At 40.0% G+C, this 16,762-nt stretch overlaps 1 protein-coding gene across 15 annotated transcripts in view; it reads right to left on the reverse strand.

Moving 5' to 3' along the window:
* MEF2C (myocyte enhancer factor 2C) overlaps positions 1-16,762 on the reverse strand; it is a 144,962-nt gene that overhangs the window by 31,838 nt on the left and 96,362 nt on the right. For 11 of the 15 annotated variants that reach the window (XM_034773270.1, XM_034773267.1, XM_034773278.1 and 8 more), the window contains 3 exons: positions 9,938-10,081; positions 2,581-2,767; positions 1,285-1,332 (listed from right to left, as the gene is read on the reverse strand). In XM_034773270.1, the coding sequence (XP_034629161.1) occupies positions 1,285-1,332; positions 2,581-2,767; positions 9,938-10,081 (379 nt within the window). Of the gene's footprint in view, positions 1-1,284; positions 1,333-2,580; positions 2,768-9,737; positions 9,876-9,937; positions 10,082-16,762 lie in introns of all 15 variants that reach the window. The other 4 variants (XM_034773280.1, XM_034773274.1, XM_034773276.1 and 1 more) reach the window with 2 other exon arrangements.

Consider the following 16,762-nt stretch of genomic DNA (forward strand, 5'->3'; position numbering starts at 1 on the left):
TTTTTTAGCTGCATTTATGCAAAATACCAACAGATAATAAACAAATTGTAATTTTCTAGCATGGGTTTTGTGAGAATAGGAGAGACTAATGGTTAAGAGCCATATGTTCATGTATTCTGCATTCTGTAGTCATACGGTAATACAAAATGACCTCTCCAAGCTGCAGTGCCAGTTGAAAATGCCTACTTGGTCCACTGCTGTGCTGTTTCAATTTCAGAACATATCCAGCAGGCAAAATCTGTGATTTATTTGCATGTAACAAAATGAAAAAGAAAAAAAAGAAAAAGGAGTGGTCTGAGGCAAGTTGGGAGAAGTCAGGGGAAAAAAAAGAAATATTATATCTAGTACCCTGGGTAAGTACCCTAATGATATACTGTAAGAGAGTAGAACTTCAGAATATGTATCACCAATTATTGCTACCACTGGTCTTTGGTACACATGATAATGCAGCATCACTGTCCTGGTAGTATACTGCAGCATTTATTGAGCCCGGGAGCAGTTCCTACAACATAAAAGCAACATCACTCTGATATTGCAGTCCTTACCAGGAATAGCTCCAATTTAAATCAATTGGATCCAATATTTTTCTATGCCTGGATCTCCTAAAGTCTTTTGAAAATTCCTTGTCTGTTAATCTTTGATTCTATAAAGCAATTAAGTAAATGTTTAAAGTTAAATTCTACTACTGTTTCATTGCAATTTTTGTAGCTCAAAATCAATACAAATGGCAAGTGCTTAACTTAGTACATGCTGAAGTGCTTTGCTGAATAGGGGTGGAGTTAAGCATATGATTAAAATGAAACATGTGCTTAAGTGCTTTGCTGAATCAAGGTCCCGATAAGAAACCCAGTCCTACAGTCTTTACTCAAGTTTATACTCACTGGGCAAAATCCTGGCCCATTGAAGTGAATGGCAAAACTCCCATTGATTTCAATAGGATTGGGATTTCACCCCTTGACTTCAAAGGGAGATTTGGCAGAATAAGGGCTGTGTGATTGGGCCTAAAGATTTTTACAGAAAGGCTTTAGGTTAAAAGGAAAAGCTTGAGGACACTTTGTACATGGAAATCTATTAAGGGTGTGGTTTTCTAAGGTGCTCAGTGGTGGCCTAATTTTGCTCCCATTGAAGTTGATGGTAGAACTCCCATTGACTTGGCAGAGCTGAGCTCTTTTGAAAATCCTCTTCTAAGCATACAGTTATTTTGAGACCAAGCCCATGGTAATGATCTGTTGTGGTGCATAATACAAAATAATATTACGCAACATAACATGCTCTTCTCTTTACCTGCACTGGTGCCTGCACCGGTTGTGAGGTCCCCACCCATCAGACCACCTAGGGGTTCAAATAAAATAGTCAAAAGGATAATGGCTAAAATAAACCACAAAGGTCAAACATTTTAAATAATATTACCATGTTTTCTCTCAGATGACCCGTTCCAATGTCCACTGAAGTTCCTGGAGATCTTTTAATTGACTTCAGCGGGCATCAGATCAAGCCCATAATCTTCAAACTGCAAAATGCCCTTTGTATGGTTTTATAGCTAACAATATTTGTGTCATGATGTCATGCAAACACAAATATATGTGGAGTAGCTGACACTTTATAGAAGCTGACATTTTCCAGAATTTTTTTCAAGCTGACATAGTCTAAGAAGCATCCTTTTATTTTAAAAAAAATCAGATTTGGTCTGATGATACTGGATTATTTGAAAACATAATTATTTCATTGTTAATTGCATTAGAAAAGCCAAAGGTGATAATTCTGCATCGGGTTGGTGCCAGGCAATGACATATTGCAAGTAGCTCTATGAATACATTAATGGTAAAGAATGATTGTAACACATTTGTGTAATTGTTGATTATAATATTCTTGTTCCTTTTGCAGACATTCGTTCTGTAGATTTATATATTTACTTTTTTCCTCGGGCTGGAGACCTTGTATGGTTCTTTGAACTCTGAATGCTTAAGGCTGACGTTGCTTCAGCCAGACTGAGTGAATGATCCTAATCCCCATTTATCCTGCTCAGAGGTGACCCTGAATCATCACCAGCATGGAAAGCAACCTTTTGTTTATACACTTCAGCTTGGAGGTGGCTTACCATTTACCAGTCAATGAGCTTATGAATTCATACAGAATCACAAATGTTGTATTTAGCCTCTTAACTGCTGCTTAAGTATTAGAGGCCTATTTTACTTTCGAAGATAAGGTTGCCCTGATCACACTTAATTTTTCAAGCTTATGAAAAACAGTGCAGTGGCTTTTTGCATGACACAAGTAGATGAGCTGCCTTTTTATGTAACAGCAAATTGTCTGCCTTTCATCCTTTATTGATTTCCTTCATTCTTAAACAATACTCAGATGTTTCCAGAACATTATTTTCAGAGCTTTATTTTATTTTATATATCTGGGTTAGAAACCTCTTAGGCTTGTTCTTTGCTTTTTTAAACAGCAATTTTGGGCAAACTGTTATGACTGGTAAAAGAAAATCCTGCCTTCTGAGTACACTTTAAAGTGACAGAAGATGCACTGGTATTCTGATAATAAAGAACACTGAAAGAAATGGGATTTAACAGAGCCTACCTGTGTTTCCTGCACTCGGAGGCCGATGTGTCACACCAGGAGACATGCTATTTCTCTGCAAAGAAGGGTGGGCCAGTGGCAAAAGGTTGGGGTTACCCAGCGAGCTGACTGGGTTACTGTATACCAAACTGTTGTGGTTGGACACTGGGATAGAAACTGGCATCTCAAAATTGGGTGGCGGAACAGCCTGTACAAGCAAAAAAGGGAAACAAAGACAAGAATAGTACAGAAGCACAACAGTCTTCAAGTACAGTTACTCTATATTTAGTTCAAATATTTTGTAACTGGTGGTTAAAACATTAAAAAAAAACCACCTTAACAATCAAGAGAAGAATTTAAAGCACTAAGAAAGGCTTTTACAAATGGCTTTACAAATCATGATTCAATATTCCTTTCCTGCAGCTTGTACATCTTCTTTGTGAGTATTGGAAGGTTTTTTTCCTCCCACTTTGTTTAAAACAAAACCCCACTTCATTAGGCTTCATTTTCCTTCTCTTCCATTCAGTGAAGTCATAATTGTTCATTTGTGATATCTTAATCTGGTGTCACAGATGACTGTAAGATCAAAGGTACATGATTATGATGACTTCATTGCATGGAGAAAAATGAGAAGGGATGGAATGCAAGGGAGAAAGCTTTAGTTTCAGCATGCGTTGCTTTAGCAACCAGAATCATGTTAAAGGCACAAAAAACCGAATTACTTTTTTTAAAAAGTTTTTCCTTAGTCTGGAATGGGCTTTAAAGAAACAAAGTGCTCCCCAAGGACATATCAAAGCATAGTGTAAAATATACATATCCAGGATCCTTAACTGACAGTTCTTTTTTTGTAGTGCCTTTTCATTATGCTTTTATCTTCATTTAAAAGTAACATCCATATATATATATATATATATATATAGAGAGAGAGTCATAAGAGGCATAATTTGGCCCAATTTGCTTCATTTAAAGGGATCTTTCAGGATAAAAATAACTGTGCGCGCGCGTGTGTGTGTATATATATATATATGTATATATACATGTATATACACACACACACACGCGCATGCGCGCACACAGTTATTTTCATCCTAAAGGATCCCTTTAAATGAAGCAAATTGGACCAAATTATGCCTCTTATGACTCTAAACAGCATGGAAGAAGGAGACAAGGTGCAGTGCCCGAGTGGCAGTGGCAAGAGGCATTTATTAGACATTTAAAAGGCACAATCTAGTGTTGCCAATTCTCATGATTTTCTCATGAATCTTGCTTGTTTTCTTGAAGCCTAAGGTTCTAGAATTATGTGAATATGTGAGAATTCCAGCTTTTGTTTCTTAAAAAAATAACGAGTTTTCAGTCCTCTTGGTTGCAGAGAAAAACTTGAAAATGTGACCTGAGTGCACCCTAAAGGTTCAAAAACCAGAAGCAACTAAAAGGAACCCCAAATGTATTGTTTTTTTTAAAATCTCATGGGTTACAAGCCAATATCATGAATTTGGGGGTGAGTCTGACTCAAGATCTTAGAATGCTTGGGGCTGGTAATACAGACTTGGGACCCGGAGGCACTGTGATGAGAGTTGTCCATAGTGCAACAATCCAGTTGTGCTGGACAGGGGATACATTGCCTTGCCCATGTCCCACCCATAAATCCATCCTCTGGGGCTGGCTATTCAGTTCTGCAGGCAGTGCTAGCTAAATGCCTTGCTTTGTGTACTAGAGCAGCAGTCAAATTATGTCTGCTTTACGCTCCCTTTGCCCGTGTCTCACCTCTCAGGGGAAGTATAATTCAGGCCTAAATATACAGGAATCATTTCACTTACCACTGAAATGCAGCAAGTGAATAATAGTGCACAGCAAGATTTCAATTCAGGGCAGGATGCAAAGGACATGTTACATGAGTACCTCCAGACTCCAGGTATAATTCAAGGTGTTAATTTTGTTCTCTAACATTGTCTGTGGCTAGGGTCCTGGCTTTAAAAAGGCTGCCTCTCTCCCCTCATGCTGCCATGACAGCTGAGGGCAGCTAGGGTACTCGAGCTAACTGACCCCAGATTAAGTGTCTAGGGCCAGCTGGCAGGGCATTCTCAGCAGAGAGCCCTTGACTCTGGAACTAACTTGCCCTTTGCTACAACAGAGCTGAAGTCTGTTGTCCCTAATGGTCAATTTTCTGAAGAGTTTGTTCAATGAGGTGGTTTAAGTCTGTGGGGAAGAGAGAACAATTTTGAGGAATATCCTTCTCCTTTTGTTTAGTGGACAAGAAGCAAAACTGTATGTTGTACTACATTCTGTATCTGGCCCCTGAATTGTATTAGATAGCTTGTATTCCATAAATAAAAAAGAGATAAAATAAATAAATATATACTGAAAACTATAACGGATAAATACCATTAGAGTGCTTTGCATCACCTTTAGGGACAAGGTGCTTTCTCTGTGCAGCACCCTAACCTGAATTGTTATGTTAATAACCAAAACTTTGCCTACATGTAGAATTTTTCTGCAAAAGGAAGTTTCTAACACACACAACACAGATTAGCATCTCAGAGTGTGTTATGACTATAGGTCCAATTTCTTGGAAACACATACATAGTAGGTAATTCAAAACAGTATATAAGTTGGTAGATATGTTTAGAAACACAATGGGTGAAATTCATCCTTCCTAGCACAAAGCCAAAATAACAGCAATTTGCATGGGGAACTCCCTAAAATGGAAGCCACCCTCCACAGCACAGAGGCAAGCTATTAGACTGCAAGATCAGCTTTTCTTCAACATCTATTTCAGCCTATGTGTTGCATTGATGGCTGCTGTCTTTCCAAAATGTTTTGGCCTACTGAATCCATGTCAAGGTGGATCCACTAGCTACACTTCCAGCCTAATCCTAATGAGTTGACTAGGAGCCCCCTACCCTGGCAGCATGTTTAGGAGGTGTGGCAATTCCCCTACAGGCTCAATCTGCCCACTTTTCCAGCTCTGTAGGGGCTAAGCAACACTTATGGGCTTGCATGTGCCCTCCCTCAATTCAGAATTTTGCCCACTGAGTATGCAGAATGATCCTGTCTGCTTCATCTTTGCCATGATGCAGACAAAGCCCAGACTGCTGATCATGGCTACACAGCTAACGAGCAGGGTCCATTCTGCTTCCCCCTTTTTCCTTTCCTATCCCCTTAATCCCTACCCCTCCTCCCAATTAAAATAAACACCCAACTAGAAATATGACTAACAACACTGTGCCAATTCTTCCCCAGATTCATTTGCTTGTATCCTCAACTCCTGCACTTTGTCCATTTGTGTTTTTAGACTGCAAGCCCCTCAAGGCAGGGATTGTCTTTGTTCTGCATAATGGGTCCCCAGTCCTGACTGCTGCTATTACTATGGCTACTATACTACTGTACAGACTAATTATCACGGAAACATATGAGCATTGCCAAAGCAATTATTAGGTCCTCCTTTGTCATTCTCTAAAGGCATTCTTAGATGAGCTGCAGAATTCATATCCCTCATTACTGGATGTACATGTTGTGGCTGGCTTAGCATGCTTTTATATAGTTTGAATACTGTAGGGCTAGTTTACAGCACACTTTGCATGCAGTTTGGCTATGGTTAGGTTGTTTACTTGGTGCTTTTATATGCAGTTTGGCTATGTTACTACTGGAATTTTGTTTTATTCCTTCTACAGTCAAAATATATGGGACATAAAAATCAGTAATGAATTGGATAAACTGTGGGGTCCTCCTAGGCATCAAGGCTGGCTGTATAATACTACACTGCAGAACCAATAACAACCAGCTGCAAATTTGTTTCTCTGGTTCTGCTGCCTAAAACTTCTGTTTACAGTCACAAATTTTCTCGGCTGGGGTGTGCAGGACCTGGTACAGATCCCCACACCACTTCTGGAGGTGAACATTGCAAGGTATCATTATTTCAGCCTGAACTGATGTGCATCTGTGCATATGATATATTGCAAACATGTGGGTGACTTTTTGCATATTGCTCTACTTTGCCTGGTCTTCTTTCCATAATCAAATTGTGTGTTAATTTGATGTGAAATTTCAAATGGGTGAAATCACACATTGGGCTAGAAATTATGGTCACAATTTCTTGTGCCAAATTTTGCTAATGTTTTTTGCCAATTTCAACCAGGACTTACCACTACATACATTCAGAGAGAGAGATTCATAGCTGCTTTCTAGTGGACTATTTCTGTCCCATATGCTTTCAGCACTCTTCTAATAACTACAAATAAATATATAATTATCATCAGATGTTTTAGAATCATATAAATACTCATCCCCGAAATATTCTGTGGAAATATTATTGGCCTTTTTCATTAAGAGGAAAAGCCAAGTTTCTTTTCATCTGCAGTATTTTTATTTAATTACAAGTCCAGGAGCAGGTCTAACCTTTACCATACATTTTTCTAAGCCATGATTAAATGGTTTACTTGTTTTCACTCCCCTTCCACCCATTCTCCCCTAGTTTTGCTCCTTTTCCCACCTTCCTGCCTGCCTTTTGTAGGCCACTTCCTCAGCTGATAGACATTTCTGGAGCTCCACTGAATTCACTGGAACTATGCTGATTTACACCAGCTGAAGTTCTGGCCTTATATTTACAAATCTCTGTTATGGATTAGCTATGAACTCCATCAGGCCTATTAGACATTGGCTTTCACTGGGAGGGATGGCGCTTCCCACTGCACAAAGGGAGACTGTCTGCTGCTATTTTGTTTCAGAGGATGTATCTCCTACATGCTGGTCCTGCTCTGCAGACCAGTGTGGAGGGTGAGAATTGAACCATTTATGGAGAGGGGATGTCCCTCGTGTGCATAGAGGGAGCCATCCTTGGACTTGTAGGACTGCAACTGTGTCAGATCTTTGTGTAGTGCGTGCACTGGAGGAGTGAGACTCCTTGAGGGTCTTCCTCCTGAGCATCCACATCAGGGCATGTACATAATCATGGTAACACCTGCGCTTCTATAGCGCCTTTCCTCAAACCATCTCAAAGCCATTTCACAAAAACTAATAAACTGAACCTCACAACATCTTTGGGAGGTAGGTAAGTAATATTATATCCAACATGCAGTTTAGGAAACTGCAGCAGAAAGAAGTTAAGCCAAAGAAGTAGTCAATGGCTAAGCTGGGACTATAATGCAGGAGGAGAGCTGGTGGTAAAATTTTTCTTCAAAATTTTGAATTTTGATGAAAAAAATAGACAAATTTTTGTGACTCTTTTGTAAGAAAATTTTATCCTGTGTTTTTACCTGCTCTAGTGAGGATCTCTCTTGGTCACTGTTGCCTACTCTTGTAGAGAGTTAAAAAGCTGCCAGGATCGACGCCCAGTGAAGAGTGAATTTTGTAGGATTTCAAAACTTTTAGCAGTTAGAGATATAGTGCTTTGGAATAACAAAACCAAGTGGCACATGAGATCACAGCCTTTCGAGGAGCGTGTGAAACTCAGTTCTGTACATGAGGAATGAATTACTTGAGGGATTTTGGTTTCTGGAATCAAATCCCATTTGATCAAGGCTTCTGTCACCTGGGGGTTTGATCAACCAGTATCCATCATCTGAAAGTGGAAAGGGACTGCAATGGGCAGGATTTTTACCAGGTAAAGGACTAGAGATCTGAGTTAATAACTGACTCAATAAAGTTGCAGCCATCACTTTACCAAAAAGATCTGTGTCAAGTCTTTTAGCAAAATCATGGTGGCAGTTTCAAAGCTCTCTTGCTGACAAATAGAATTAGACAGAGGAGAGGAAGTGGGAAGGAGGGAAGGAAATATAAGTGTATATGTATTCAATTAAATGTTTCATACACATGTTAAGCATTTTTAACAATGTGTTCTAAATGAATATTTGTTCAATTTAAAGCTACTCTGTTCTCTTGGATAAATATTTATTTTCCAAAGATTGCCAAAACATGATTTTACCAGAGACACCAGAACAGCTCATTCAAGTTTTCCTTAACTCATATGAAAAATTCTTTATCCAAGAATTAGTTGAAACAATATTTAAGTTGTAAAAGAAGAATCAGAAAATTCTTAAGGACAAATGTCTCCCCAGTTTGGACATCAGCTTTTGCATGTCCAATGGATTGTGACTGCAAAAGAGGCCTATGCTTTGGGGGACATAAAAAGCTATTGGTATCCAGCCTTCCAATATGCATGTACACATTTAGGTTTTGCACATGCAAGATGGCTGCATGCTCACTTTTGGAGGTGCAATCAACAGTATGTGCAAACACTGATGTGCAAATTCAGATGCTTGCTTGAAACTGGCTAAAAATGTGGCTGTACATGAAGTTATATACTCTTTTATTCTGTTTATACAGCTTCCTTCTCTTTCTTATACAAGGTGTATTTGATTTAATCATGAATTTCTGAACTTTTGTCAGTTTGTATCACCAGAGTAATGTTATTAAACAGTTACAATACTTACTTTTTTTCTGTATGTGTGTACAAACAAAATAGCACATGCAGAGTTATTTCTCTTATGTATCTGGCAAGGCATATGACTGACTGTTAGAAATTTTGACTTGGTTAAAACAAAATTTAGCTCATGTTAAAGCATTAAAAGAAATGCTGATGAGGTCAAAGCAAATCCTCTGATAAAGCTGTAAAATCACCCCAGCACACAAACATGTCTGAATCCTACCATTAGGCTCTCATGCAGGCTGTTTCTCTGCAGCGAGCAATTAGCTGTAACCCTTCAGTGCTGTAACTGAATTTAGCATTGAGGCTTAAGAACTGAAGTGACATGTACAAAATACATTAGCTACTATATATATAAGAATTTCAGTTCTACATCATTTTTTCTATATCACCACAGAAAGTATTCTGTGGGTTTGTTAGCCTATCCACAAAGAAAGATTTCCATCGTTATTTTCTAGATATAATTTGGGCAAGTGGTGTGGTAAACAGTTCTGTAAATCAAGTGAATATAATGTATATATGTATATTTCACTTCCTTCCGTAGGTTTCACCTATAGGAGGTTTTGACTATGTGTCAAATGCAGAGAATTCAAGAGAAAAAAATATGTTTGTGATTTTTTTCTATTTGATTCTATGGGAGGGCCATTAAAGCCTGTTTCCAGCTTAAATGCTCTCAAAAAGAATTCAGAACTGAAAGGGTTAAGGTATGTTACTGCAGCAGTTATCAGCAGACAGCCATCTAACCTTTGGTACTTACAGGTATTTTATGGCTCTTGATCATATTATCAAATTCTTCATTAATTTTTTTGTATTTTTCTTCAGTGCGTGGGGTGAGAGCGTAAGAGGAGTCAGGATCGGGGCTTTCACAGCCTTTGTTTTCTTTCTTGTTCAATGCCTGCCAGGTTCAGAGAAATATCAAAAAGTAAAAAAAAAATGAAAGGAGCTCAGAGTACTTACACACAATCTTTGCCTGCTGATCATTAGATCAATATCTTCATTAAGTTTCCTGTACTTGTCCTCAGACTCAGGGCTGTGACCTACTGAATCGTCTGCATCGGGGTCTGGACTGTCACAGCCATTAAGTCCTTTCTTTCTCAATGTCTGAAATACATAATTTGGAAAGTTCAAACCTTGACACAGGCTGCAAGAGAGATTCAGGGGTGTTACATTGCTGCAAACTACCCCATAGTTGGAGGCTGCTACATTTGACATTAGGCAAAGAAAGTGAATACAGATCCGCCAGGTCAACGCTATAGGGCTTCCCTTGCCAGTGGCAAACGGGTGACCATTCTGACCTCTTCCTTCTGAAATCAGAATCAGTCAATAAACTGTGGGAGTAAGCAATCTGATAAAGTGTCTTGTGCTATAATAAATACTTCCCACTGTAACTGATCATGTTTAAGATGTTCAATGTGCAATTAGTTTCAACACATAACATATTTATGCATTTCAAATGTATGACTAAAGACATCAAAACAAGAGTACATTTAAATTGGAGTATTGCAATGTTCCCCCCACCCCTCAAAAAAAAAGGAACAGAAGAAAGAAATGCAAACATTGCACACGGATTTAAGAATCTATGATCTTGACAGAAGAAGGAAGAGCATTTAAATTAAATCCTTGACTTGATGACACTAATGGTGCCCTGCCATTCCTTAATCTTGATAGGACAAAGGGGAAGAGGACATTGCTTATGCTGCTCTGATTAAGAGCTTCTAGGCATCGTGTTTGCTTTTTGTTGACTCTAATTACAGTGCCACTGATATGAAGTGTTGAAATTTAATATACAGGGAAATACGCTGTTAAAACAGATGCTGACTGAAAAGTCAAAACATATGAGTTTAAGGTTCAGCAGCTTCAGGCAACCTTCATAACTCTGAACATCATCACCGAGCTAAGTAACAGAGACAAAAAACATAAAAAATTACACAACCAAGTCAGCAACTAACAATTTAGCATGAACGCCTTGCCTCAAATATCTTTTGTTAATTGGTTGACCTGAATGGATCATCAGGGAAGAGTCTCTTGCCAGATTAAATTGAAAATATGCCAGATCCATGTGAACTGCAAAAGCAAGAATACACAAAACGAGCCTTCATAGGTTTGCTCAGATTTTGCTTCAACAGTCCCTAGAGCAAAAGGTTTGCAAAAGTCTTCCATTTGGATACCCACAAACATTATCAGGCAGCTACTTGTGGTGCATTTTGCATTTAAACCCTGTTCCTTGGGGGAGAGAGAGAGGCACCTGGTATTCTCATGTCACTAATTGGCTGAGCTTGACCCATGTGATCAGGAGAGGAAGCTCACTGTAGGAACAACTGTTTTCTTTGGTTTCTCAGGGTGCCTTCATCTTACTTGACCTCTCTGCTCCAGCTGGAACAGTCAGAATCCCCTCGGTCTTTTTGACTATGGCAGTGACCTGGTGCACTGTTACCTTTTGTATTACCCTCTGCTTTTAGAATTGATAATTATTTTATATTTTGGTTCTCATAATAATTATACCCCAGTCTTAGAAGGTCAGAGTTCTTTTATTGCATTTTAGCAGAGATTTACAGCCATTTCCAGCTCCATCAAACCAGCAACTTATCATTGACAAGAAGCTGAGCCATGCTAATGGGAAGGCAAAGGACTGACTAAAAACTGAAATGTTTAATGTGTTTACTATAAATACCTAGAGACATTAAGAGTGAACAGTGTGAATCTTGACTCTGCTCTTCATATAAAACAGGAATTCTCTATACATGTGCAATGTACTGGTGACAAGATCCACTATAAGGATCTTAGGATAGAATTTTTTGCACCAAGTGTGAAATTCAACTCTCTGTGCACATTGCACAAAGCCTAAGTGAACAGATTTCGGGCCTGATTCAAAGCCCATATAAGTCATGAAAATATTCCCATTGATTCAAGGGACTTGGGATCAGGCTCTTTGTGCAAGTGGCAATGGTGGGACAAGATTCCACCCTTAACAGACGAGCAGTCTTCGGGACTATAATCCAGCCCTCCCCAGCTAAAAAAATGTTCACTACTCCTCTGTGCCCCTATTGTAGGGTTTCATGTGATCGGATATGTGCTCAGACTAGTGTCCCCTCCCCAACTCAACCCCAATACCCTCTGCATGCTGGCTTACTCAAAGCTGGCATGGTGCTCAATGTCTATGGTGAGCAGAAATATTCTGCTTCCTTCCCATCGCCTTCTCCAAATGCAAAAATACAGCAGGTTAGGGACGAGTGAGGTCACTGGCATAAAGGGCCTTGCACCAGTCTTTGTCAAGGGAGTGGATTCCAGCCTAATATCGGAATTTCAATTTTTTCATAATATAAAATAAAAAACATTTAGTAAAACATTAACATTTGAAAGGAGGCACAGGGCATGAGGGTTACAGTAGCCATCACAACTGACTGAAAAGTGGTGGCCACAAATTTTCACTAACGCTCACTTGAAGCACAAGTTTTTCTATAATGGGTTGGACAAAGATCATCAAACTCTTCTTGCCTCTAGTCCCCACAAATTAAACTTTAGTCTTTTATAAAGTAAGGGCCAAATCCTACCCTGTGATGTGAAAGAACTAGACAGGATTGCAACCTAGCCCACTAGGCTGGAGCTCTGGCTAACAGGGCCACCAGAGGCCCATAGCCACAAGAAAGCTGCTTCTGATGGCTTGCAGTGTGGTGAGGCAACAGCTGCAGCTACAGGCACATATATCAGGAATGAGTATGCTCATCCTCAGCATTCTTCACTGTGGTACTCCAGACAAACATAATGGTCCTGACCATCTCTCCCATTGTCTCAAGCTCCCCAACACAAGACATACTCTCCTTCCTGCTCTGATTCATTCTTTCTCTTCTCATCTCCAAAAATATACCATCTCTGTACACCTACCAGCCCACACCTCTCATGATCTCTGGAAGGGGACCCACATATCTTATTCCAATTCCTGCATCTCCCTAGTGCAGAGCTGCTCTAGATTCCATGTAAACCTCTCTTCCCCAGTCTCCACTCTGTCACCTGTTCTCTGCTATTGTTTGACCTGAGTATGGGGGCTGAACCCAGCAGCTGGGGGAGAAAAGACATACCAAAAGGACAGACTAAAAATGGGAGGATGGTTCTCAACATGGGATAATTGGGGCCATTTGGGACTCACAGCAGGCCAGAGGCATGACATGACACAGACTTTCAGTGGCCAGGTACCTTCCCTCTTTCTTACCATGTTAAACCCTAGTATCCTTCCCCAAACCCTGGAAATTGGCCAGTCCTCTGACATCATCCTGGAGATTAGCTCGTTTGCACAAGTTTAATGTCCATGTAGGGAATTTTTATAGGATGAAATTAAACAATTGTAGATTGGATTATATTACGGAGAATCCCAAACTAAATTATAAGTTATTTAAAAAAAGAAAACAAGTCATTTTGTGTATGGAAGCACCACTTTTCCCAAGCAATTAACATCTCTTTTAGTTTGCATTCCAATAATACAAAAAACAACCAAGGCATTTTAACAACAAAACTGTTAAAGGAAAACTTCCTTGGCTGAAATCTCATATGCCAACAATTTAGTCTAAACCCTGCACTATAAACTTCTGAAAAGGGAAGTGCTGACATTGTGCTAACTACCATGCTGTGAATGTGGCACAAACAGTTTTACCTTCATTACATTACAAGTTTACAGCTGTTTCAAAAAATACTGTACTATCAGCCAGTTCTTACTCTACCAGGGCAGCGTATAGTCACTACAACCTAAAAGCTTATAAAGCAACGTGCTAGTAGGGAAGATTCTCATAATTCTGCAATAGCATTAATTTAGCTGGAAGGGGAAGAGAAGAAGGCCAGAATAGTGAGTTGTGGATTTATGTGCATGAGCTCCCCTCCTTCAGCCAGCTCCTTAATTCTCTTTTGCATTGCTTTTTGTTTTCTTTTACCCTTCTGCAGTGGACTGACTTTTCTTCTTAATACAGTGTGCTGGGGAGCCAGGATCCACAGCCTTCTAGGGCTTGAGATGCTGCAGATACATTCATTCTGGAGAGAGCCAAGCTCCACTTGTTATGTCAACTATGCAAATTGCAGAGAAAACATGTGACAGGAAAGATAGGGAGTACAGTAACAGGGCCTGACTTTATGCAACTAACAATTCAGCTTTTCCACATAGATTCAGCTGATTTCTTTGCTCTGGTCCCAATGACCTACTAATCTACTACTGGACCAGCAGCCATTTTCCTTTGAGAGATATTGAGTACTGAGCTCCCATGATGGACTCTTCCTGTGTAAGGACTTAAACCTTCATACAAGCAAGACTCCCTGAATGGCCAAACTTAGAACCCACTAATTCCCACTCCTGTGATAGATTCTGGAAGAAGCCCCCCACAGTGTTCCTTATCTGATACTCCCATTACCAGCCAGGACTACCCATCCAGTTGTAATTCTGGTAAATTATATTGAGCTGTCAGAAAAAACAACAACCTGAGTGCTCTCCATTTTCCCTCCCTTTCCTGTATGTAGCCATGGGAAACCTTCAAGCTATCAGCGACAAATGGTTTGAACCCCCTTTTGCTCCTGATGGCTATGTACTCTACCTGGAGAGGTAGACAGTAATCAGTTGTAATGCTTTCATATTTTGAACTGCCCTATTGAAACAGCCATTTCAAAAAGGCCAATTACATTTATGGAGGCCCTGGAAAGAACAGGACACACGTATTTAAACCATGTGCTAGATTCATCTGAATATCTATTGCAACAGAAGCATTAATGTCAGGAAATGTAAAGTGAAGTCAACCTTCACTCAGTCCCCTTTCTCATATACAGTATGATGAAATTTTTGATACCATACGATTTGTGGTGCAATCATGTAATGAAAGACATTAGTGAAATGACCAGCACAAAGAGAAAGGGTTAAGGGAACTGTCCATCTGAATTCCCCAACTTCTGTGCAACTAAAATCTCAAATTTTATGTTCCATTTATGTAGGATTTGGGTTTTTTTGCATTTAATAGTGAACAGAAACTAGTATGCTGGCACTAATGTATTTTAATTGTATGTTTCGGAGCATCAAATAGCACATTGTTACTCTTACTGTCACCTAATCTGCTCCAGACAAACAACTTTATACAAATACCCAAAATGGAAAATTTCTCACCTTTGTGGTATAAATTATAAAATGCTTGTGTGGTTTAAGGTCTCTTTGAAACAAGCTACAGAGCTATGCAAATATAGCTGTATTTCAATAACCACACATTAAACTCTTACTATGTTATTTTCACCTACGTGCCAAAGACAAACCATTGTCTAGTCTTTTACGTACATCCTCTGTCCTCTTCTTTTAAACTAATGCATACGAGCATTCTTTTCATAGCAATACGCCAACCACCTACGCTTGGAACTGCCTCCCACTTTTGTGTGCCAAGTGATTACCCTCTCCTCCTCCGCATACCTATTCTAATCACACTTTTTCTGGAACCAAATAATATGGTGAACCTTGCCAATAGTATCTGTTCTTCTTGGCTTTTGAACTACCAACTGCTGTCAGGTCTACATGCACATTGGATTATTAGCTCCTCGGGGCAGGGGGTTTCTACATATTTGTAATTTACTAGAACCTGAATAGAATAGAACAGAGTCCACAGGAATGTGCCAACCGAATAAATAAGGGCTATCCAACCAAAATGAAGCATGGTGTTTTGACACATCACAGGCAAGGCAGAATTATTTTGTTTTCCTGGGGCCAGGCTATATCATTTAGGCACTGGCCCATGTTGTGGGTGATGAAGCATCACAAAGCCCTAGGAAAACTCCGGAAGGGCCTGCGTTCTAGGAGACAATTATTGGTCCAGGTCCATGGAGTGCAGGGGAATCTACACCCTTAGAATGGTGCAGCTTGCGCATTCCAGTTGTTGGTAGAGCTACATTTTGTAACCAGGGGTGGTGGACTGGAGAGCAAGCCTGCCCCACATTTCCCCAGCAGTGGCAGTTCCTGTCCTGCAGGCATGGGTCTGGCTTCCCTCTCTGGGCATTGTGACCTGCTGCATGGGGATGAAGAGCCAATCTGGCTTGGCCATCCTTCTGTTATGAATCAGGGAAACGGTATCAAACTTGAGAGAGTGGTGTTGCGACATGGAGCGTGGATTGCTTAAGGGATTGACTTGCTCTCCAGCCCTGTGTGAAAATTCATGTCATACATCTCCTCTGGCCAATTGCATAATATGCTTGTACCGATGCCACACATACATCTGAAGGCTGCTGGATGGGGGGAGAAGTTGCCCACCCTGCTCCTCTTATTAGCTCCACCACTGCTTCCAGTGTGTCTGCCCCACTTTGAGTCAGAAAGGTCTGTCTGTCATAGAAGACTGCCTCCTCCTTGCTCTCTTACAGGCGATGTGTGCCTCTGGCAGCCCTCAGAGGGAGCAGTCTTTGCTCTCCATCCTGCATGCAGGGACTGCTATTGTGTGTGGCTTTTCTATGGGGGATGCATGATAGGGAAGGCTCCTTGTGCCCTGTACACTTGAGCAGGGGCCAGACACAATCCACTCCTCATTGTTCAGTTTTATCCACTCGTAAAATTTTTAAATTTGGTATTGGTTTAAATTAAGCAGAGCAATTTTGGGCTCATGAAAAAAATAGAAAACGGATATATCAGATTCACGGATCTCATCTTAACAAAACTCAACCATGTATCTTTCTGGATTATCCAACAAGCAAACAAAAACAGACCACATGAGGAGATTGTCATAAACTTTTATATTATTTCTGTTAAATCATGTCCATATACACTATGCATAGATAAACAAAGTT

Source organism: Trachemys scripta, chromosome 6, assembly GCF_013100865.1.
Source record: "Trachemys scripta elegans isolate TJP31775 chromosome 6, CAS_Tse_1.0, whole genome shotgun sequence".
Lineage (NCBI taxonomy): Eukaryota > Metazoa > Chordata > Testudines > Emydidae > Trachemys > Trachemys scripta.